Source organism: Mastigoproctus giganteus, chromosome 2 (genome assembly GCF_048544385.1).
Source record: "Mastigoproctus giganteus isolate SK-2022 chromosome 2, ASM4854438v1, whole genome shotgun sequence".
NCBI lineage: Eukaryota > Metazoa > Arthropoda > Arachnida > Uropygi > Thelyphonidae > Mastigoproctus > Mastigoproctus giganteus.
Genome location: NC_143576.1, coordinates 190,438,374 through 190,455,551, shown reverse-complemented (window position 1 = coordinate 190,455,551; position 17,178 = coordinate 190,438,374). Strand labels below are relative to the sequence as shown.

The window sequence follows — 17,178 nt, the reverse complement described above, 5'->3', positions numbered from 1 at the left end:
GCCATTACAGCATCTTTAGCAAAAAAGGCAGGTCTGCTATTACGTTATTATATTGTATGATGGTATTTATCATGCATATGCTAAATTATTTCCATTTATTTAATATTTATGAAAGAAAATGATTTCTTTTCTTCTGCTTATTGCATTTCAGGAACTTACTACCCACAAAGATGCTGATGTACTTTATCATACACTTTCCTGCCTAAAAGTCATGTCCCTTCATGCTGAAGTGTTAAATAAAGCTGCTCATAATCACAGGGGATTTTTAATATGGTGTCAAGAAAATATTCTGATAACAAAGTAAGTGGCTTTTTAATGTAAAAGATTACTATTAATATAATAATAGTACTTATTATTATTATATTGATATACTTCCCATATTACTTATCCATTCCCTCTAATAATTTATCTAGTTCTTCCTTGAATTCATTCAAACAACATACTTTCACACCCCAGATAGATGTGTTTTTTTTTGGTTTTTTTTTCACAGTCACAGTTTTTTTTTTTCCTACAGTAAAATTCAGCCAGTGAGAACAGTCAAGTTCCCATTGGCTGAAGGCAAATTTCTGCACTAAAGTTAGCAGGGTTGTTAATGACAGTATGCTACTGCAACAGGATCTAGAAAAGTTGAATAGATGGGTTGGAGGGTGCAAGCTGAAGTTTAACATTGACAATGTAAAGTACTGCATATGGGTAGCAGTAACCCCAGCGTAACTGTGTGGTACCACACTCAGGGGGTACAGAAAGAAAAGAACAGGGGGTAATTGTGCAGTCAGATATGAAGTTTTCCAAGCAGTGTGGACAGTCCTGTATATTGTGAACAATATACAGGAATTTTTCTAGCAGGGATAAGGAGGTGATTATCCCCTTGTATAAGGTATTGGTCAGGGCACACCTTCAGTACTGAATAGAGATCTGGGTGCCTCATTTTAAGAAGGATGTAGAGCTGATGGAACGAGTACAGAGAAGAGCAACAAGATTAGTGAATGGAACAAAAGGTTGCTCTTATGAAGAAATTCTTAAGTTTTACAAATTACAGTGTCTATAGACTAGGCACCTATGAGGTGATTGGATTGAGGTGTATAAGACCTTGAATGGTTTGAACAAGCTCATTGCTGATGGGATTCTTGCTCTTTCCCAGATTAATCGCTTGAGGGGACATCGATTCAGAATTGATGAAAGACAGTTGTAGAATAGATGTGCAGAAGTTTGCCTTTAGCCAGCGGGTGGGTGATTGCTGGAACAAACTTCCATCTGTTGTTGTAGAAGTTGACAGCTTAAATAAATTCAAGGTAGAAAGAACTCAAAAAACATTTGGAGCAAAGCAAATGGATGGGTGAAATGGGAAGGGTCTTTTTTTTTTTTTTTTTGGCTAATGCTTTATAAGCTTGCTCTCTTGTATCATATGCCTCTACTACTGCTAATGCTAACTACTGATATTAACTACAAAGACCTACACAGTATTGGGGCTGTGTGTGTGTGTGTGTGTGTGTGTGTGTGTGTGTGTGTGTGTGTGTGTGTGTGTGTGTGTGTGTGTGTGTGTGTGTGTGTGTGAGAGAGAGAGAGAGAGAGAGTATTTTCTTCCATTTCAGAGAACATAAAGTTTTAAGTCTTTAAAGTGGATTTTTGTTTTAAACTCAAATGCTGCAGCAAACCTTTACAGATTTCCTTGGGCTATGAATAATCACTTCCTGTGTACGTGCAATATTTTCAGACATCCTTACAAAAAATTTCTGCTAACATCACATGTTAGCAGTAGCATTAGCATTACTAAAGGCACATGATGCAAGAAAGAAAGCTTATACAGCATTAGCCAAAAAAAAAAAAAAAAAACCCTTCCCATTTCATTGATCCATTCATTCCAAATGTTTGTCTAGTTCTACCTTGAATTTCAGCAATCAACTACCTGCTGACTACAGGAAAATTTCCATGCATCTATTCGACAACTGTCAAATAGATGCGTAGTCACCTTTATGAAAGCAAAAATCCTTCCCTTTACCCCTGATGGTAGTTACTTCTTTAAGTAAATCCCACATCAGTACACTGTGATCATTGCCTCCTGGTAGTTCCTTTATCTGTAAATTCTTAATGCATGAATAATCACTGCTGATAATCAGATCAAGAGTGTTACTCCCTCTTGTTGCCTCGCTAACATTCTGCATTAGAAAACAATCATCCAATATATTCACAATTGCCTTATTAGTGTGCGAATGACCAATCCACAAGTTCCAGTCTATATCTGGGGAGTTCTAATCCCTCATTATGAGACATTCTGATTTACTGGCCCACTCTATTTCTCTGTATAATTGTTGATTGTACTCATCAGAGTCATTAGGCCTATAACAAACTCCTAATCTTATTGTCTATCAGAGGATAAGACTGTAAAACTTCTTTTCTAATCGTGAAAGCATTGATCATTTTGGACATTTTCTGTAACTAAATCTTACTTTCTTCCTTTAACAGTATTAAAGATAATTTTTTTAATCAAACTTGCAGTATTATACTGCACAGCTATGCTGTGTAGTATAATACTGTGAGTTTGATAAAAAAAATCACAAAAAATAAGTCCATAGTAGTATGGAGAATGTAGAGGAAGGGAAAATTTCACTATATTACTGATTTTCATAAATAGTCTGCTTATTTGCATATCTTTTGAATTTGGATATGCTGATTCTGAAAATAATCTTAATTTTTGTATAGCATCAATGGTTTTCCCAAAAATTAAAAATCAAAAATTAGATACCAGAAAATGTACATCTCAATTTGTCTTTTATGGTCAGTGTGACCATCTAAGTTAATTATAACCAGATATAGTCACTCATCATAGCATCATCCCACCTTCATTGGGGTACCTCTCCTTCACTGACTCTATGTTCTAGTAGAATCTCTCTCTCTCTCTCTCTCTCCCTCCCTGTGCTCTTTACTAACATCGGCCAGATTTCATCTGAAACAATCCAGGAAAGAGTGTAAGTAATGAAGCTTGACTGATATTCTGCATCCCATTTTTCCATAATTTTAAACCAACTTATAAACAAGGTCTTTGCAATATTCACTCTTAATGTTACCATTCACTACAAGGAGAAATGGCTGCCAGGCATTTTCCTCACCATATCATTTTCGTCAAAAAAATCTAGAGGCCAATTTTTGTTGATTAGGGAAATGTAGCACTCTACTTGAATAGGCTTTTGAAGTCTAATCTTAATAATTCTCTTCACCAGACTCATCACCTAATTCTGAAGACTCTTCTCTGAAAGGATTAGGAATGGTGTCTTGTCAATGATATACAGGAACTTTTCTAGCAGGGATAAGGAGGTGATTATCCCCTTGTATAAGGCAATGGTCAGACCACATCTTGAGTACTGTATACAGGTCTAGAGGCCTCATTTTAAGAAGGATGTAGAGCTGTTGGAACGAGTACAGAGTATTGAGCAACAAGATTAGCGAATGGAACAAAGGGTTGCTCTTACGAAGAAAGGCTTAAGTTTTTCAAATTTCAGTGTCTGGAGACGGCACCTGCGAGGTGATCTGATTGAGGTGTATAAAGCCTTGAATGGTTTGAGCATGCTCAATGCTGATGAGATTCTTCCTCTTGCTCAGAATAATCGCCTGAGAGGGCATAAATTCAAATTGAAGAAAGACGGTTGTAGGATAGATGTGCGGAAGTTTGCCTTTAGCCTGTGGGTGGTTGATTGCTGGAACAAACTTCCATCTGTCGTTGTGGAAGTTGATGGCTTGAATGGATTCTGGGCATAACTTGACAAACATTTAGAGCGAGTGGATGGATGAAATAAAGGTTTTTTTTTTTTTGTTTTTTTTTGACTGATGCTATATAAGTTTGCTTTCTTGCATCATGTGTCTTTGTTAATGCTAATGCTAATTGGCAGGTCTTTGTTGTGTGGCACTGGAGCAAGAGAAGATGGCAGGTAGAGGTATATCACAGCTTTACAACCTGCAGACTTTTTAAATTTTAATATATCCAACATAAAGTACCAGTCCTAATGATGGTTTAGTATTAGTATTGACAAAAGGTGCAAGAAAGCAAGCTTAAGTGGCATCAACCAAAAAAAAAAAAAACACCTGATCTGTCCATCCCCTCTAATATTTGTTAATATTTTGATACTTCCAAATGAACGACTAGTTGTAGGCTCTTTTTCCTTATATGAGATATAGTAAAAGGCATATACAGTCAGTCCTCGTATAACACGTGTTTACACTACACAAATTCGATCATACACGATTGATAAATAGGGGAACAATATCTTATATAACATGAGCTTATGCACGATTCGCCTTTGTGTTTACAAGAAATGGCAGTCGAACCATTTTCACAAGAAATGGCAGAATCACCCCAACCGAACGCAACACGATAGGAATGAAGAGAAGATTCTGAAAATGTATTTATGTTTCTTATATCAGTGAAGGGGAAACACATTTCACCATAATAACGTAAAAACCCACACAATTCCAGCTATCGGTATAATCGCAAATGCAATTAGATCGAGTTTACTACCAGTTTATAAGAAATTCCACTAGCAGAAACGCAACTGGAAATTGTTTTTATTGTTTTATGGTAGTAACCCCTAGAAATGTGCTTTAGTAAAATGTGAGGTGTTAATAGTGTATCTCTGCCTTTACGGTGTTGTTTATTCAGTTGCTACACGCGTGCAGGTTTGTTTATGTGTATCAAGCATGCCTCCACATTTTGTAATTTTGCTTTATTCCCTAAAAATGAGTAAAATACTTAAAAGGTGTGAAAAGGAAGAGTCCTGGTGAAGACACTGCAAGATTCAGAGAGAAAAAGAAAAGCAATCGATAAACAGAGGCGTACTGGGTCAAAAATTCTTACCTGGGAAAATTTGTAGTGGCCTCATACTAGCGTTTATGGCTAAAATCACACCGGCCTCCGGCCCACCGGGGTTTCCCCATAAGGCTTATGGGCCAGTCCACCTCTGTCGATTGAGAAAAAAATATGAAATTGTGAAACGCTTTGAGCGAAATGACTGTATTGTTGTTTGGAGCATTAGCAACTAAGGCCATATTACTCCGGGATATGCGGTGGTCATTCCCTGACCTTTCCGCATCCTCCGTATTTGTAGGTGACAGGCTCGAACCGCAGTCTAATCAAGAAGCGTGTGCTACGCACTGCTTCTCGTTCCGACCTGGCTACGGAGGCTCCTGAGCGAAATGAAAGACCATGTGATATTGCATGTGATACAGACCTAAATGTGGCAACGCCGAGAATTACAAAGAATGCAGAGAAAATAAAAACAACTTTCATAGCAGGAACAACTCAAAGTGTAATTAAAATCCATTAGATCAAGACACAAAGAATTGGTAGAGATGGAACGGCTGTCATCTGTTTGGATAGAAAATCAAACAAAAAACAAGTTTGTTTCCGATAGAAGCAAAAGCAGTAGCAATATTTTATTATGTAATAGTCGTAATAAAATACTTTTGTAATTTATTACGATTATTTATTGTGTTTGGTAATGTTTTGGTTACAAATGTGTGTTCAATCTTGGGTGGGCGGCACCTAACCTTATTTTTCCCATAGGGCTTGTTGTTTATATCGCACGATTTTGCATTGCACGAGGGTTTCTAGGAACACAATTATCATGCTATACGAGGACTGACTGTACTTACAATTTACATGAAACCATCCCTCCCTCTATGTTTAGCTGCAATCAACACAGCAGCAGAATTCAGGTGCCCACAACTTGTCTTAATCACTCATCGGCATTACACAATAGCATGTCTGAATACACTCTGAAAAAATTGGTGCCAACAATAATATTATAATGTTGTGCTTCACTTACATAAAATCCATGAACACAGCAGAATGAGCCTGGAGATAAATTATACCTTTGTTTGGAGCTGGAGCGAACTGGATCAAAATTAAAAATAAATAAATAATTATTTTTTTTTTTTTTTAAATATTACATGCCCTTAATATATCACAATACTAGTGATATATAAGAGCTGGTAAAACCTTATTGACTGTACTTGCTAACAGCAGAGATTGCTTCTACAGAGATGGGATACACTTAAATAGAAAGGGTGCAAGAATATTTGCTGACGCTATCGAGGCAGTGTTAGGTGGGTCGGAAAACTGATAGCTTGGGGGGAGACAAAGACTAATAGATTAACAGTAGCCACTGGCAGAGGTGAAAGGGATTCTTGCACTGCTTCTATTGGAATGAGCAGAAGCCTGAAAAACAAGATGCAGGATATTTCAGAGACTGCTGGAAGTCATTGCGGTACAAGTAAACACATGGGTTGTGTTAGGGTAGCTAAGAATAGAAACAGGTGCATGTATACTTGCGTGTACACAAATGCAAGGAGTTTAGTAAATAAATTTGATGAATTTGAGGTATTGCTCAAAACATCAAAGGCAGATATTGTTGGGATATCAGAGACGTGGTATCACACAGATATAAGGAATGCAGAACTGGAATTTGGGGAGTACAACATCTACAGAAAGGATAGACAGGATAGGAAGGGAGGAGGGGTTATGCTATTAGTTAAGAAACACATAAAATCCAAGGAAGTGAAGCCAGTCGACATCGATGGACAGGGCAGTGTCGAGTCAGTTTGGTGTGACATAAGCATAGGAAAATCAAAATTGAGAGTAGGAGTGTGCTATAGGCCTAATGCCTCTGATGAGTATAATAAGATACTGTACAGGGAAATAGAATGGGCCAGTAAATCAGAGAGTCTTATAATGGGGGATTTTAATTTCCCAGATATTGACTGGAATTTGTGGGTTGGTCACTCACACACTAGCAAGGCTTTTGTGGATTTATTGGATGATCGTTTTCTCTTGATCTGATTATCAGTAATGATTCTTCATGCATTAAGAATCTGCAGATAAAGGAACCACTAGGTGGCAGTGATCACAGTGTGCTGAAGTGGGATTTACTCAAGGAGGAAACTACCATCAGAGGTAAAGGGAAGGGTTTTTGCTTTCGTAAAGGCAACTATGATGGTCTGAGACAGTATTTAAATTCTATACAGTGGGACCAACTGATGATGTTACCAACAGTAAATTCAAAATGGGAAGCATTCAAGGAACTAATCTTGGAAGCTACCAGGCTTTACATACCAACCAAGAAATATTGTTCAAGGTTCAGGCCTAAATGGTTATCAGATGAACTAATGAGACATATGGCAGAGAAGAAAAATGCATGGGATACATACAAATTAATGGGTGACATGGAAGCCTACGAATGATATAAGTTGGTCTGTAACCAAGTCACAAAGGAGATTAGGCAGGCATAGGCAGATTATGAGAAATCCTAGAAAAAGGATGCAAAGAAAAACAGAAAAGAGTTCTTTACCTATTTAAACTCAAGAAGGAAAGGGATGAATCAGATTGGTCCACTGGATGTTGATGGTTCAACAGTTGAGGATCCTGCTCAGGTGGCTAACAATCTAAACGAGTATTTTGCATCTACATTCACACATGAGGAGTTATTCAGGAAGAGGAATGTCGTAGGTGAAGTAAACATTGGCAGTGAGCTAGATGATTTTCTAATAACTGAGAGGAAAGTGGAGGAGAAATTGTTGAGGATAAACATAAAAAAGGCACCTGGGGTGGATGGGATCTATCCAGTTATATTAAAGGAGGCAGCAAAGGAAGTAAGCAAACTCCTAGCCATAATTATGAGAGCTTCTTTGGACTCAGGGGAGGTACCCCTGACTGGAGATGTGCAAATGTAACCCCAATTCAGAAAGGAGAATCAAAGGCTGACACAAGTAATTATAGACCTGTTAGTTTAACTTCGGTTCCAGGAAAATTAATGGAGGCACTGGTTAAAGAAGCACTGCAGGATCATCTAGACAAGAATTCAGTTATAGCTCAGACACAGCATGGTTTTGTTAAGGGCAGGTCTTGTCTGACCAATTTGATTTTATACTATGACGTAGTCACAAAAGTACTGGATGCAGGGACTAACTTTGATATTATATATTTGGATCTTAGAAAGGCTTTTGATACTGTTGTGCATGGAAGACCGCTGCAAAAATTGGAGCAGTGTGGCATTGGAGGCAAATTGCTGCTATGGATAAAGGGATGGTTGAGTGGCAGAAGACAGAGAGTGGTAATCAATGGACACTGCTCAACATGGACTAATGTTATTAGTGGAGTTCCTCAGGGTTCAGTGTTGGGTCCATCGTTGTTTTCTGTATTTATAAATGATATTGATGATGGTATATCAAGCTTAATGTCCAAGTTTGCAGACGATACAAAGGTTGGCAGGGTTGTTAAGGACACTACTGATGCTATGCTGCTGCAACAGGATCTGGAAAGGTTGAGCAGATGGGCTGAGAGGTGGCAAATGAAGTTTAACATTGACAAATGTAAAGTACTACATATGGGAAACAGTAACCCCAAATCAACGTATCAACTCTGTGGTACTACGCTGACAGTGGTAGAGAATGAAAAGGACCTGGGGGTAATTGTGCAGGCAGATATGAAGTTCTCTGAGCAGTGCAGACGAGCTGCAAGAGTAGCTCATGGTGTCTTGTCAATGATATACAGGAATTTTTCTAGCAGGGATAGGGATGTGATTATTCCCTTGTATAAGGCATTGGTCAGGCCACACCTTGAGTACTGTATACAGGTCTGGAGGCCTCATTTCAAGAAGGATGTAGAGCTGCTGGAACGAGTACAGAGAAGGGCAACAAGATTAGTGAATGGAACAAAGGGTTGCTCTTACGAAGAAAGGCTTAAATTTTTCAAATTACAGTGTCTGGAGACTAGGCACCGGCGAGGTGATCTGATAGAGGTGTATAAGGCTTTGAATGGCTTGAGCATGCTCAATGCCGATGGGATCCTTCCTCTTGCTCAGAATAATCACCTGAGAGGGCATAAATTCAAATTGAGGAAGGACAGATGTCGGATAGATGTGCGGAAATTTGCCTTTAGCCAGCGGGCAGTTGGTTTGTGGAATAGACTTCCATCACTTGTTGAAGTTGATAGCCTAAACAAATTTAAGGCTCAGCTGGACAGGTATTTCGAACGAACGGAGGGCTAAAATTGGAGTAGTGGTTGTGTTGTGTTTTTTTTTTTTTTTTTGGCTGATGCTGAATAAGCTTGCTTTCTTGCATCATATGCCTCTGCTAATGCTAATGCTAATGCATGAAATACTGACACTTGAAAAAACCCAATGATATCAATGCAGTCAGCTCACAAGACACATATAAGAAACAGATAAAGAAATTCTTTTTTGTTACATAGTGTTTTCATATTTTTAAAAAAGTTTATATTTTCCTTCCAAATATTTAGATATTACGATGAAAGGTCCACTTAATGTAGTACTAAGCAAGCTGTCTTTATAAATACATTGACAGTGTGTCATTAAGATGCAAGAAATGAGCATATCATATTATAACCTCTCCTCTGAATTTTTCCAGATGAAATTAAGCATACAAGTAAAACTTTTAAATCATAATCTTCAGATTGACAAGGCCTGTATTATCTTTAAGCTACAATCTGCCAGAAAATTAGAAACTTTTGAGACCTTTGCCATAAAATCTTCTTTGCGTGGCATTTCAGGATTATCAACAGTTGATGATCCTGACTGCTGGTAATCAGTCTAGAGTATTTGTTTCTCTTATTGCCTCCCTAATCTGCAGGTGTAGGGAAAAAAAACAGTCATCTAATAAATCCACAAAAGTCTTACTGCTGTTTGAGTGACCAACCCACAAAATCTAGCAAATATCTGGAAAGTTAAAGAAATCTCATTGTCAAACTAATAGAGCAAGCTTATCTGCGAAAAGATCTAAACCTCCCAAACACTTCCTAATTCATTTCACAAGTATACGTGGTCTCAATTCTAATCTCAATGATGTCCATTCCCACTTGCAGTCTGCCAAACCCCATGTACTTTTTCTGACAGAATCTCAGTTATCGGTTGATTCAACTACTGCTCATCTCAGATGCCCAAATTATTCACTGTATGATTCCTTTCGCCTCAAAGGTGGTACTTGTGCATATGTCCGTTCTGATATTCCCTGTCAGAGACTTGGCAATTTGGAATCTCCTCTCTTTGATCTTCTCTGGCTTAAAATCTCTCTACCTCATTGTGTCAAATTCATCTGTTGTCTCTACCGTTCTCCCAACTCCACTAATCACTTGGAGCTCTTTGACTTCCTCTCTTTGCAACTTGACTTTCTCCAGTCCAACTTTCCTAACTGTGAGGTAATTTTCCTTGGTGATTTTAATTTTCACAACTCCAGCTGGTTTCTGTTTTCTAGTCACACCGACCCAGCGGGTCGAGATGCTGAGGCTTTTGCAATTACTAATGACCTAGCACAGATTGTTCATTTACCTACAAGAATACCGGACAATCCTAATCATACAGCCAATATGCTTGATCTTTTTCTCACAAACACCGTGTACTTCTAAGTACACGGTCGAAGTGAGAGGTGCTTTAGGCACTTCAGATCAAACTTGGTGATTGTCTCTTCTCCAACGGAACCTTTATCTCATGGCTATTCCCAACCTCGTGTTGTTTGGCATTACAAGAATGCTGTTATTTGTTGTTATTTGGTTTTTTTAGGAGCATTAGCAACTAAGGCCATATTGCTCCGGTGCGGTGGTCATTCCCTGACCTCTCCGCATGCTCCGTATTTGGTGGTGACGGGCTCGAACCCCGGTCTAATCAAGAAGCGTGTGCTACGCACTGCTGCTCCTTCCCACCTGGCTACGGAGGCGCCTACAAGAATGCAAAATGGGATGACCTGCAAGACATCTTTTCTTCTTTTCCTTGGTCTGATTACTGTTTCAAAACTTCTGATGTCAGTGTTTGCTCAGATCGTGTCAGTGAAATTATTCTTGTTGCAGGAATGGCATCCTTTATCCCATACTCCTCTTTAAACTCTCGTCCTTTATCTAAACCTTGGTTTTCCAATAAATGTGCTAAGGCTCTTCAAGAGAAGAATGTTGCATATCGTAATTGGCTTGTTTCTAATTCTTCAGTTTCATTTTCTGCCTACACCAAAGCTCGCAACAATTGTAAAGCAGTTATTAATCAGTCCAAACTAGAGTTTGAACAGGAAAAGAGAAGAAAACTTGCTTCTTGCCCTAATGGTAGCCAAGCATTCTGGTCTCTTGCCAATGCTATTGGCCGCAACTTTTGCCCATCTCTGCTCCCACCTCTGTCCAAACCAGATGGTTCTATTGTCACTTCAGCCAAGGATAAAGCTGACCTGCTAGCATCCCATTTTTTCTTCCAGCTCATGTATTAATGATCTTGGTAAAACACCTCCCACCATTCCCAACACGCTCCATTCAATGCCTCCTGTGGTTTTCCATCAAAAGGATATCAGAAGGATTTTGATGAATCTTGATGCTAAGAAAGCTCCAGGTCCTGATGGTATTTCTCCACTTGTTCTCAAAGGAAATTTGCTCATATCCAGCCAATTCCTAAAAAGGGTGACAAACCCCTCCCATCCAATTATCGCCCCATTGCAATTACTTCTACTCTTTCTAAAGTAATGGAGAAATCAATTAACCGCCAACTCTTAAACTACCTAGAAACCTTCCGTCTGATCAACGATCGCCAGTATGGATTCCGTCAATGTCGATCCACTGGTGATATTCTGGCTTATGTTACCCATTTATGGACTAATTCAATGGAAAGGTTCGGTGAAACACAAGTAGTTGCCCATAACATCTCAAAGGCTTTCGATCGTGTTTGGCATAAAGGTCTTCTAAACAAGCTTCCATCTTATGGTTTTTAGTAATTGGTTATCCAGTTTTCTCTCTGATCGCTCACTGAGGGTGATGATACATCTCCCACCATTCCCAACACGCTCCATTCAATGCCTCCTGTGGTTTTCCGTCAAAAGGATATCAGAAGGATTTTGATGAATCTTGATGCTAAGAAAGCTCCAGGTCCTGATGGTATTTCTCTACTTGTTCTCAAAACCTGTGCTCCTGAACTTACTCCTATTCTTTGCTGCCTTTTTTCACTTTCTTGTTCCAAAGGTGTTTTTCCTTCTGCTTGGAAATTTGCTCATATCCAGCCAATTCATAAAAAGGGTGACAAATCCCTCCCATCCAATTATCGCCCCATTGCAATTACTTCTACTCTTTCTAAAGTAATGGAGAAATCAATTAACCGCCAACTCTTAAAACTACCTAGAAACCTTCCGTCTGATCAACGATCGCCAGTATGGATTCCGTCAATGTCGATCCACTGGTGATATTCTGGCTTATGTTACCCATTTATGGACTAATTCAATGGAAAGGTTCGGTGAAACACAAGTAGTTGCTCTTGACATCTCAAAGGCTTTCGATCGTGTTTGGCATAAAGGTCTTCTAAACAAGCTTCCATCTTATGGTTTGCCAACTGTTTTTAGTAATTGGGTATCCAGTTTTCTCACTGATTGCTCACTGAGGGTGATGGTAGATAGCTCTCTGTCTTCTAACTTCTCCACTAATGCCGGTGTCCCCCAGAGTTCAGTTCTTTCCCCCACTCTTTTCCTCTTTTATATTAATGACCTTCTTCCATTGACTGGAAATCCTATCCATAGTTTTGCCGATGATAGCACATTGCATTCCACTTTCCATTTTGAGAAACCTTGTCCTGTTCAATCAGCTTCAACTTCTCAATAATCTGCTACCAATTCCTTAAATGCCGATCTTCAGGTAATTCTCCAGTGCGGCTAAGACAACTTTGTTGATTTCAACCCTTCTGAAACTCAGTCTTGTCTTATATCTCGCAAAAAAGGATTCTTCTGCTCCTATGCTTATCTTTAGTGACACTCCGATTTCTAGGCAAAATGATATATCTCTTTTGGGGATTACCCTGACTTCTAATCTCTCTTGGCACAAGCACATTACAAATATTGCTTCCTCTGCATCTAAAAAAACTTGGTTTTCTCTTTCGCTCTTGCCGTTACTTTTCTTCCAAACAGCTGCTCACTCTGTATAAATCGCAAATCCGCCCTGCCCTGGAATATTGTTCCCACATCTGGGGTGGTGCCCCCAAAACCTCGCTCAGTCTTCTTGATTCCATTCAGAAGAGGGCAGTTAGGTTAATTAATAATTCATCTCTAACAGAGTCTCTCCACTCGCTTTCTCATAGACGTACTGTTTCTGCTGCATGCCTCTTCTACAGATACTTCCATGGGCACAGTTCTTCTGAATTGGCTTCTATAATTCCCGCTCTCTCTTTCAAAACAGTCCGAACGCGTGCCGCCACCAGCCAACATCCATTTACTGTCCAACTTCAAACCCACAGAACCAACTTTTCATCTTCCTCATTTATTCATTCAACTGCCGTTTTCTGGAACAACCTTCCTTCATACGTATTTCCTGAAAATTACAATCTACAGAAGTTCAAGTGCTATGTCAACAAATATCTTCTTACGTCTTCTCAACCGCCAACCCAAGAACGATACTAAGTACTATAGGTTCTAATACCTCTCGTGTTTGGGGTTCACATAAAAAAAAATAATAAAAAAAATAAGACATATTTTATTTGCCATAAAATCTTCTTAGTATAATAACATTTTATTAAATGCTCTGTTACTAGCTGAAGCATCTAAAGCATAGGTGTTTGAACACATTACATTTACCATAAAATATTTCAAAATGAGAAATCATATTGATGAATAAGCATGGTATTCTGCATATTTTAGTTCACCTCGATGTTTCTTCTCTCTCTCTCTCTCTCTCTCTCTCTCTCTCTCACATGAATTTTATGTAAGTGAAGCATAAGGCCTTGAATGGGTTGAGCACACTGAATTCTGATGGGATCCTTCCACTTGTTCGGTTTATGAACCTAGGGGGAAATAAATTAAGAAAGGACAGATGTAGAATAGATGTGCGGAAATTTGCCTTTAGCCAGCGGGTGGTTAATTGCTGGAACAAACTTCCATCTGTCGTTGTGGAAGTTGATAGGTTGAATAAATTTAAGGATCAACTGGACAGGCATTTGGAGGGAATGGTGTGATTTTTTTTTTTTTTTTTTTTTTTGGCTGATGCTGCATAAGCTCATACACTTGCTTTCTTGCATCACATGCCACTACTACTACTACTACATCAACTTGAAGCTCTGTACCAATGGGCCTTCCTGAAAACTGCCACCATAGTTTCAGTTATCAGTGTGTCTTATATCTTTTTTTAATTTTAGTAAATTAACCAGAAGCTAAAATGCACTTCTTTTTTAAACTTACTTGGTTAAACTTTTATATTAATTTTCACCATTTTACCTTCACTTTGAATTAATCTAGAGCCCCAACATATGGTCTAGAATAAGGTATGTACTGTCAAATTCTATCAGATATGCAGAACAGAGAACATGATGAGAGTCTTGTCAATCATTTTGGTTCTGTAGACACTGTGCAGAGTTCAGTGTCATGGCATAGACTTTTTGTTAGTGTGGTCTGTGCTCACTAACAGGAGAGACTATTTTTACAGGGATGGATACACTTAAAAGGGGTGCAATGATCTTTGATGATGATATTGAGGCAGTGTTAGGCAGATCGAAAAACTGCTATAATGGCGGAATACACAGACTAATAGCTATCGGTGGCCACAAATAGCAGTGCAAGTGATTCTTTCTGCTTATACTGAAGTGCAGCAGCCTAGAAAGGAAGGTATCAGGGATTTCAAGGCCTACTGGGGATTTTCATGGAATGATACATGGGGAAAAGCATAGCAAATAAATTTGATGAATTTGAAGTACTTGGAGTACTTCAAATTCATCAAATACAGACATCGTAGGGACATCAGAGACATAGTGTCACTCAGGCATAAGTTATGCAGAATTTGAATGGGGGGAGTATTATGTGTACAGAAAGGACAGATGGAATGGGGGAGGAGTTATGATCTTAGTTAAGAAGCACATAAAATCTAAGGCAGTGCATAAATTTGACTGCCACCTTGGTTACTAGTGCAATGTTGAGTCAGTCTGGTGTGACAGAAGCACTGGGAAAACAAAAATAAATCTAGGTGTGGGTTATAGGCTAAATGACTGTGATTGATGTAATGAACAACTATACATACAAATAGAATGGATAAAATCAGAATGTCTTAAAATGGGAGATTTCTTTAACTTTCCAGATATTTGCTAGATTTTGTGGGTTGGTCACTCAAACAGCAATAAGACTTTTGTGGATTTATTAGATGACTGTTTTTTTTTTTTTCCTACACCTGCACATTAGGGAGGCAATGAGAGAAACAAATACTCTTGACTGATTATCAGCAGTCAGGATCATCAACTGTTGAACCATTGATATCAAGTGGACCAATCTGATTCATCCCCTTCCTCCTAGAGTTTACATAAGTAAAGAATTCTTTGCTGTTTTTCTTTGCATCCTTTGCCAAAGATTTCTCATAATCTGTTTTTGCCTGCCTAACCTTCTTTGTGACTTGGTTACTGACCAGCTTATATCTATCATAGGCATCCATGTCACCTGTTAATTTGTATGTATCCCATGCATTTTTCTTCTCTGCCACATGTCTAATTAGTTCATCTGACATCCATTTGGGCTAAATCTTGAACAATATTTCTTAGTTGGTATGAAAACCTAGTAGCATGCAAGATTAATTCTTTGAATGCTTCCCGTTTAGAATTTGCTGTTGGTAACATCATCAGTTGGTTCCACCATATAGAATTAAAATACAGTCTCACATCACCGTAGTCACCTTTACGAAAGCAAAAACCCATCCCTTTATCCCTGATGGTAGTTGTCTCTTTGAGTAAATCCCACTTCAGCACACTGGGATCACTGCCACCTAGTGGTTCCTTTATCTGCAGTTTCTGAATGCATGATGAATCACTACTGATAATCAGATTGAGAGTATTACTCCCTCTGGTTGCTTCCCGAACATGCTGCTGTAGAAAACAATCATCCAATAAATCTACAAAAGCCTTGCTAGTCTGTCAGTGACCAACCCACAAATTCCAGTCAATATCTGGGAAATTAAAATCCCCCATTATAAGACACTCTGATTTACTGGCGCACTCTATTTCTCTGTACAGATGTTTATTATACTCATCAGAGTCATTAGGCCTATAACACACTCCTACTCTTAATTTTGCTTTCCCAGTGCTTATGTTACAACAAACTGACTTGACACTGCACTGTCCAGCCATGTTGACTGGCTGTATTTCCTTGGATTTTATGTGTTTCTTAACCAATAGCATAATCCCCTCCTCCCTCCCTATTCTGTCTCTCCTTGCTGTACACATTGTAATCCCCAAATCCCAGTTCTGCACTCCTTATATCTGTGTGACACCACATCTCTGTTATCCCAACAATATCTGCCTTTGAAATTTTGACCAACACCTCAAATTCATAAAATTTATTTACCAAACTCCTATACTGAAGTTATTGGTGTACACCAATAACATCATTGTGTACACCAATGCTAGTACACCTAGCATTGGTGTACACACAAGTATACATGCACCTGTTCCTATTCTTAGCTACCCTAACACAACCCATTTGTTTACTTGTACCGCAATGACTCCCAGCAGTCTCTGAAATATCCTGCATCTTGTTTTCCAGGTTTCTGCTCATTCCAATAGAAGCAGTGCAACAATCACTTTCACCTCTGCCAGTGGCTACTGTTAATCTATTAGTCCTTGTATCCCCCCCAAGCTAGCATTTTCCGACCCACCTAACACTGCCTCGATAGCATCAGCAAATATTCTTGCACCCTTTCTATTTAAGTGTATCCCATCCCTGTAGAAGCAGTCTCTCCTGTTAACAAGTAGAGACCATGCTGAAAAAAATTCTACCCCTTGAGCCTTGCACAATCTTTCCAGGGCCGAATTGATCGACAAGACTCTCATCATATACTCTCTCCTATCGTGTCTGGGCAGAATTGTGAACACTTCAAATTCAACCCTAACTCACGGCTTTTTTTCAACATTGACCTGTACTTGTTAAGTAATTCCGCCAGTCTCCTACTCTTAATATCATTAGTGCCAACGTGTCAACAATATCACCTTTTGTGCCCTTAAAAGATGATATCTGCTGTACAACATTATCAACCTTTGCCCCTGGTCCTGTTCCACCTATTCTTTTTGCACAATATGTTTCCCTTTTCCCTGACAATCGAGTCACCGACAAGAACTAGTTCCTTTTGGGACGAGTGCATTCTGCCTTGGGTGTTACTGCTGTGTTGCCTCATGTTTAAGTGCAAGCTCTGGCATT

General features: G+C 38.9%; 1 protein-coding gene across 1 annotated transcript in view; it reads left to right on the top strand.

Moving 5' to 3' along the window:
* The window catches only part of unc79 (UNC-79 domain-containing protein), a 1,082,710-nt gene that overhangs the window by 448,145 nt on the left and 617,387 nt on the right, over positions 1 to 17,178 (top strand). The window contains exon 24 of the mRNA XM_090389680.1: positions 152 to 300. Coding sequence (XP_090245806.1) covers positions 152 to 300 — 149 coding nt within the window. The remainder of the gene's footprint in view (positions 1 to 151; positions 301 to 17,178) is intronic.